Source organism: Egretta garzetta, unplaced genomic scaffold, assembly GCF_000687185.1.
Source record: "Egretta garzetta isolate BGI_Z169 unplaced genomic scaffold, ASM68718v1 scaffold856, whole genome shotgun sequence".
Classification (NCBI taxonomy): domain Eukaryota; kingdom Metazoa; phylum Chordata; class Aves; order Pelecaniformes; family Ardeidae; genus Egretta; species Egretta garzetta.
In genome coordinates, this window is record NW_009260099.1 from 66,599 (window position 1) to 74,086 (window position 7,488).

Sequence of the window (7,488 nt, forward strand, 5' to 3'; positions counted from 1 at the left end):
GACGAGGGGGCGGTTCCTGCCGGGGCAGAGGCCCGTGACTGACGGGACGGGCGGTGCATGTAAATAAACCTGCGGCAGGGCGTGGGCGGCTGGTAAATAAACAACCCACATCGTCGTCAAAGGAGACTAAAGTTCAGTCAGGCAGTCAAAGACTTTCCGAAAAAACCATGAATGCGTTTCTGGATCTCCTCCTGTTTTTGGCTACGCTCGTCTACTCGTACTTAGAGGCTTTTGTGAAGCTTTTTGTCCCCGTGAAGAGAAAGTCTGTCAGTGGAGAGCTGGTTCTCATCACGGGTGCTGGCCATGGCGTGGGGAGAGCAACTGCCTTCGAGTTCGCCAAGCGTCAAAGCAGACTGGTGCTGTGGGACATCAATAAGGTAATGGCACCGTTTGTGTCTTGACTCATTAATCTCTGAGGCCAGTGGGGTTTTCCCAGCGTAAGAAGGGCTGTGTACAAATTTCATCCACATCAGCCCCTTCCACATCCGCTCCCATCAGCCTGCGCTCAGCTCACCGACTGGGATGCTGAGCGCCAGTAGAGGGTCTGTGCCAACTTGCACCAGAGAACGGAGGTGTCTGGGTCCCACAGTTAGTTGGGGTAGCACGCACAGCATCTCAAAGAGCACCTGCAAGAGGGAACGTGGTGGTCAGCAAACTGCTGTTGGAACCTCTGCCTAGGCTGGCAGAAAAAGGCATGCCGAGACCAGAAGCCTGTTTCTACAGAGGCAGGTTTACCTTCTGCTCTCTGTCTCCCTAGCCTCAGATTTGTTGTGTACGTTGCTGGAAGACGTGTCTCTAGTCATATTGACGGGCATCACTGTGTTGAGCTGTGTGTGAGCCCTGCTGCCCTCTAGCGCAGTTACATGTGTAGAGGGTGCCTTGCTAAATGTTTACGCTAGTTCAGGCTAGCTCAGGCTAGGTAATTTGACTAGAACGCAAGTGGAGGATGGACAGATAGAAACATGCAGAACGCCATTCAGTAGGGATCAAGGCAAAGAGCTGTGCGTAGGAGCGATGGGCTGTGCAGAGGGGCTGAGAGGCCGGAGAGCAGTACACAGGAAAGGTTTCTGACACAGTGGATCAGAAACTGCAGAGGAGTTCACCGTGCCATCCTGAAGCTGCAAAAAAAGCCAACGCACGACAAACAAAAAAGACCCAAGACAAGCCTAGCATAGGGGGATGTGGAAAGAAGGAGGGTGTGATGTAATGTGTCAGTGTCCGTTCATGCTACCCATTATGGCTAAGATCAGACTTTGTGAGTGTTTGCATTCGACTACCACATCCATGTTCATCAAAAAAGGGGTGATGTGGGGCAGGACGTAGGGTGGGGGTGGTACACAGCACAAGTCTCCCAATGTGTACAGGGCTGCTGCCAAGTAGAGTGTTGTCCATGCTCACTGGAACGGAGGAAGAAGGGAAAAACTTGATGGCAAGTGAGAGAGCTCTGCTGCTGCGAAATACATTGTAAGGGTGGAGATAAGCAGGTACTGAAATGCATTGCCAAGGGAGGCAGTGGATCCCAAAGGTGTTAGGAACAATTTAGATGATGATAGAAGGTCAGAAACAGCAAGTCCCTGTTGATCCTGCTTTGAAGTAGACAGAGGGGCTCGCTATTTCTTTCACTCTAACATGAAAGATGATGGACATCACCAGATGCTCTCCACACTACAACAAAAGCCCCAGAAAGCTTAGTCAAATGATTAAAAGTCTGGACCACACTAATGGAAGAAAGTGTGGCTGAATGAAAACAGCATCTTCGCGTTTTGACAGTCTTCTGTCACAGGTCAGTTCAGACCCAAGACATGAGCTGAGACAACACTTCACCCTTGGTTGTTACTGAGCAAAAAAAAAAAGCAGACTGTGTTTCCAGGGAGCAGGGCTTGGGCTCGGGCATTCATCTGGGAATCACAGTTTTGTTCCTTTACCGAGACAGGCAATGTCCACAAATGCATCTTAAGGGAGCACCTCTTCCTTACGTGTCAAATGCTGTTCTCATAAGAAACATCCCTCTACATTGGGCACTTTGGAGCATGCCTCTCTTCTCCTATCCAGTCTGCTTACAGTCACGGCGTCTGCCTCCTGTGCCATAAAAGGCACTGAGTGCCCCCTCTCTGCGGCCTAGCTACGTGTGCTTTACCAATGTAAACCCACTCTTCCTGCAGTCACTCTATGCAGGTCTGTAATTTAGGGTCGGAATGCTAGGCCTCAGGCTAGACCCCAGCTACAGCTCTTTCCCGGGGTAGCCATGCACTGTTGAGGGGCTTGACAGCGCTTAGGCAGCCAGGACAAATCTTAAGCCTCTAACTGTTCAGCCAAGGTGCCCGAGCAGGAACACACAGGCAGGGTACTTTCTTTTCTGCCTTTTACAGCATGGCGTTGAGGACACAGCAGCAGAATGCGAAAGGCTAGGAGCCACTGTTCGAGCCTTCGTGGTGGACTGCAGCAAAAGGGAGGAAATCTACAGCACTGCAGAGAAGGTAGGGGAGCAGGGGCACATCCAAAGGCTTGCCCAAACGTACTCAGTTTCCAGAGAAGTCACGGCAACAAGAGGTATTGTATGCAAATCACACAAGCCTTTGGAATCTCCCCACTCCTTGCTGCTTTCTGTACGGAGAGCAAAGTAGCACTTCCGAGATCCTAGCCAGTCTCATCCTCTTTTGTGAGGCTCCGGCGTATCACACCTTGTTGCCAGGCTTGCCCTTTAGACTTCTAGACCCTGCAGGAACTTCTGCCTTCTAGTTTCCTGAATAGCACAGAGACACTGCTGGGGATGTTTGAAACGGTTTATTGTAAAGGATACGATCCAGCTGGCTCAAAACAGCCTGTACATCCATAGTCCCAACTGTGACTATGCAGAGCATACTCTGTCTGTGGGCACTGTGTGGAAGACTATAAATACTGGCAGTAATTAAAGGAGAAGCGTCAGATCTAAACCAGATTTCATGGTACTGCTGCACAGTTCCTACCACATCTGGAAACGTGGCACGATCTTCCTCTCCCTAAAAAAAGCAACGTTAAGGATTAAATTAATTGTCACTCATCTTCCACAGCCTTGCATTTTTTTGATAATGAATGACATGCACCCTTCTGTCTTTTTCTGTCCAAAAGGTGAAAAAGGAAATTGGGGATGTCTCCATCCTGGTGAATAACGCTGGTGTGATTACAGCTGCCGACCTGCTCTCGACTCAGGACCACCAGATTGAAAGAATGTTTGAAGTCAACATTCTTGCTCACATCTGGGTAAGGGCCACTACATCTTCATACCTACTTTTTTGGGGGGAGTGTTGTTGAGGAGGCACATTTAGACTAAGAATTAATTTTCAGCTACCGGTGAATTACAAAAGCATCCTTTGGACGCGTACAGCACAGGGGCATCCAGATAGAGCAACTGCTGGGAAACTTGATGAGCCTCTTGCTGATCTGAGCCTGGCCCAGTTTTTTCATTCTCTCTTTTCTGTGCCTGAGGTAGCCAGCAACAGCCCCACCTGCAGCATGGGTTGGTCTCTGTCACAGGAGCCTTACGGTTCCTCATGGCATCAGGTAGTTTGGGCACCTGCAGCTGAGCACCAAGACCCTACAAGCAGAAGATACACAGCTGAAAAATACAAAGCCATGTTCTTATTGGCTGACCCACACAAAAGGCAGTGGGCACATGGCCCGAATGGCCAGGCCTGTGGGGCAGAGCAGGGGGGGATGCCAGCCCCACAGCTCACAGCACAACCCAGCCACAGGGAGCTCTGGCCCCTCCCTGACTGCACCCACCAGCCCGGCCAATCCCCCTTGGCTGCACTTCCCCTGGCACTTTGTACCTCAGTGTCACCGCCTTCCCGCCTGGCTCCTCGAGCTACTTCTGAGCCCATCTGCCATCAATCCTGCCTCTCCTCAGCATTTGTACCTTTCTTACCTCTCTGTGGGCTTTCTCACAGCTTTCTCCCAGCAGTCTGTGTTGAGGTGGCACAGCTGAGCCCTATCAGAGCTGGGCCTTGAGTCCTTGGCACCCCTGCAGCTGACCCCTGGGGTAGGGTAGCTGCTATCAGGGGTTAGAGTGGGAGGGTTTCAGCTGTTAAGGACTTGTTGTTTGTGGCAGGAGGGATGCTACAGATTGACGAGTGTTTTGTTGTATGTGCTGGGGTGAGACACTGGCAGGATTGGCGCTGACACCTGAAACCTAAAAAGCAGCATAGGGAAGATGTGAGGCTCAGCTCCTGTTTCTGGCTGACTTGCTGAAACATTCTGGTTTGGAAAACGGGTTGCCAGTTGTCCCAGCTGAACGGTGAATGGGTACCTCTGAGGTGCTGTGCAGCACACAGCACTAGCAATAGCATTAGTCACTTAATTAATGATAGCCAGGTTCAGTGTGGAATATGCCTAAGAAACCATTGTTCTTTTCCCCTTTCCTCCCCCCTGCATTTTTGCCGCTTGGTTTAAATGACTTTCAAGACCACAAGAGCTTTTCTGCCAACCATGATGAACAACAACCACGGTCACATTGTCACGGTGGCTTCGGCAGCAGGTCATTTTGTGACTTCTTTCATGGTGGCTTATTGGTAAGTGATTCTAAAAATCAGCTCTCTTCATTTTTCTTTTAAATTTTTTAATCGCATCTCCTCCATCAGCAAGCACAGAGCAACCAAAATAATCCTCCCACTGAACACTGTACATCCACAGGACAGTGCTAAGGAGGAAGAAAGCACAACAGCCAGCACTTAAGGATGCCTGGAGGTTCCCGCCGATTTGCTTATTAGCTCTGACTGAATCAGGAGCAACGCTTGTAGGAAGGAGTAGTCACGAGACACATCAGCTAATGAAAGCTTCTCCTTTTTTCACTCCCTCACTGATCCAGATTTTTGCTTAGCAAAAAAGGTATCCTCTTCCCTTCTCATTTGTAGAAAGTAGCACCCCTATGAGTTGTTGTAGTGCTGTCAAGTAAACCCCTCACGAGTAGCTTTTCATCTTTCTACCACTGTGGCAGTGACCGTAGCATATAGAAATACTTCTGCCATCATGAGAGAAAATTGCTTTTCTTCTTGAAACATGCCTAGAAAAATCACAGTGCATGAACAGAAAACCTGTGACACCGCATATTGCCATTCTGTGTCAGACCTAGCCCTCTATAATAGCAGCTCCAGGCAGAGCGATCTTGCCCTGGGAACACTCCTTCCTAGGGAGTCACTCACTGCTGGCAATGTGAGAACTCCCCATCCAGGGATTTTACTGGGATCACACTCTCCAAATCAATAGCAGTCAATAAACTGATTCTCTGGTTCTACTTGCTTTTGGAGTTGATTCATACTCCTGGCCTGCACCAACTTCTGTGACATTAATTTCCTCAGTTTTGCATGCATAATTCTTCTCTATTTCAAAACTCACATGCAAATGTTGCGTGATTCTCCTGCGTGGTATGAGGAACAGTTGTCCTGGTTTCGGCTGGGATAGAGTTAATTTTCTTCACAGTAGCTAGCATAGTGCTGTGTTTTGGATTTAGTACCAGAATAATGTTGATAACACACTGATGTTTTCAGCTGTTGCCAAGTAGTGCTCAGACTACTCAAGGACTTTTTGAGCTTCTCCTGCTCGGCCAGGTGCATAACAAGCTGGGAGGGAGCACAGCTAGCACAGCTAACCCAAACTGACCAAAGGGCTATTCCATACCATATAACGTCATGCTCGGGGGGGGGTTAGTTAGTTCGGTCGGTCGCTGTGCTTTTCCCCCTCCTGCAGTTCAAGCAAGTTTGCTGCAGTTGGATTTCATAAAGCTCTGACGGAGGAGCTGTCTACCCTGGGAAAGGACGGAATAAAAACTACGTGTCTTTGTCCAGTTTTTATAAACACTGGATTTGTCAAAAACCCCAGTACAAGGTAACTGCGAAAATTCTGCTTTCTTGTCCTTCCTTCTTTGCGCCAAGGCACTACATATTAGCCCCAGCTTTAGGCCTTCTATTCCAACTGACTATAAAAAACTGGAGATAAATTGGTATATAGCATTGGCTAAAGAAAATCTGCGGTGTCATTAACCCACATAATGGTTGCATTTGTATTACCCAAGTTTGTGCATATGTGAAGCATCCTACATCAGCTAGTACCACCCCAGTTTTACCACCATAACTCTTATGTGTATGCTTTCCTGTGTAGGCTTGGAAAAATTTTGGAGATTGAAGAAGTTGTAGAGGCCCTGATGGAAGGAATACTGACCAACCAGAAAATGGTTTTTGTTCCATCTCATCTAAACATTGCTTTACTTTCTGAAATGTAAGTAGGAAGGAAAAAAAAAGGGGGGGAGGGGAATATATCAATGCTAACTACCTGAGTATAAAAGCATCAAACCTTTGAACCTTCTTGGATCTTACAGGAATATTGCAACACAAATACTGCCCAGTAGATACCCATCCTTGGAACTGTCATAAAAGGACATAGGTGGGTTTGGAGTTAAACTAGACAGAGGTTGGTGAGGGCTATGTGTTCTTTGCAAATAACACCTGGTTTAAGTCTTAGTCTCCGTCCATGTGTGCACACTTCTGCTCCCAGGCCAGCTCTTCCCTAACCTGTGCTGCCACTTTTTCCCATAATTTAAGTTTCTTATCCCACATTTAATTTCACGTTATTATCTCTTACAGGCTGTTTCCAGAACGTGCCTTGGCTGTTCTGAAAAAGATGACCGATGCCAAGTTTGATGCAGTTGTTGGGCAGAGAAGCACTCAGTGAAAAGCAAAAATTGATTCTTATTTCCCAGTGGCACAAGTGAAAACAGAACATGTGCTGAGTACAGTTCAGCTGGTTTGATTCAGAGCAGAACTAAGACAGATGCTTCCAGGCCACCATTTCCAAGCACAGCTAAGGGTTTTTCCCACACCTGCAGCAGGGACATACCTGCATAACATGGAGCGTTAACAAAGCAGAGATGCATCTCTAGAAGTCTAAAGGGCTGCTCTGGCTGCAGGTCGCATCGCATCCACCTCCTAGTGCTGAGGCAGACAGGAATTCCTGCAAAGCCCGTCTTTGGGACAGCACAGCTGCCTACTTGAGTGCCAAGGGATTGCCTGAGAATATGTTAATCCGGACTCACCCCAAGCAAAAGTATCTTGCGAAAAGCAGTTTATAGAGGAGGTGGGTGGCCTGTTCCACCTCAGGTTATATTTCTAAATTTAAAAAAGAAAAAGTGTGTTCTAATGAACACTCAGTTTTGTGTGCTTTTGTAGTGAGTGCCTGAAATAATGCAGCCTTGTTTGTAATGTAATACCCAATTACATCAATTATGCATTAGTACCATCAACACTCCTTATTCCAAATAAATACAGTTCTCTAACCCCAAGGTATCTCTCAGCAATGAAAATGGTAACCACAACTGAGCAAGAGCAGCAGAGCAGTTGCTGCAACACTGAAAGGGTCAGCCAGAGTCCACCAACCACCAGGCCAGGCTGCAGGGACAAGGCAGGTCCCCAGTCACACTGGGAAGCCACATCAAGATCAGTGAGGTACAGGGCCAGGCAT

The 7,488-nt window shown here is 48.0% G+C and overlaps 1 protein-coding gene across 3 annotated transcripts in view; it reads left to right on the forward strand.

The window, feature by feature from the left end:
- The first annotated feature begins 39 nt into the window (after positions 1-39).
- Positions 40-7,488, forward strand: part of LOC104128548 (estradiol 17-beta-dehydrogenase 11) — a 14,418-nt gene continuing 6,969 nt past the window's right edge. The window contains exons 1-7 of one of the 3 annotated variants that reach the window (XM_035896830.1): positions 40-377; positions 2,370-2,477; positions 3,109-3,240; positions 4,441-4,547; positions 5,722-5,859; positions 6,133-6,249; positions 6,615-7,239. In XM_035896830.1, coding sequence (XP_035752723.1) covers positions 168-377; positions 2,370-2,477; positions 3,109-3,240; positions 4,441-4,547; positions 5,722-5,859; positions 6,133-6,249; positions 6,615-6,702 — 900 coding nt within the window. In that variant the 5' untranslated portion in view covers positions 40-167 and the 3' untranslated portion in view covers positions 6,703-7,239. Of the gene's footprint in view, positions 378-2,369; positions 2,478-3,108; positions 3,241-4,440; positions 4,548-5,721; positions 5,860-6,132; positions 6,250-6,614; positions 7,240-7,488 lie in introns of those variants that run through there. The other 2 variants (XM_035896831.1, XM_009641363.2) reach the window with 2 other exon arrangements.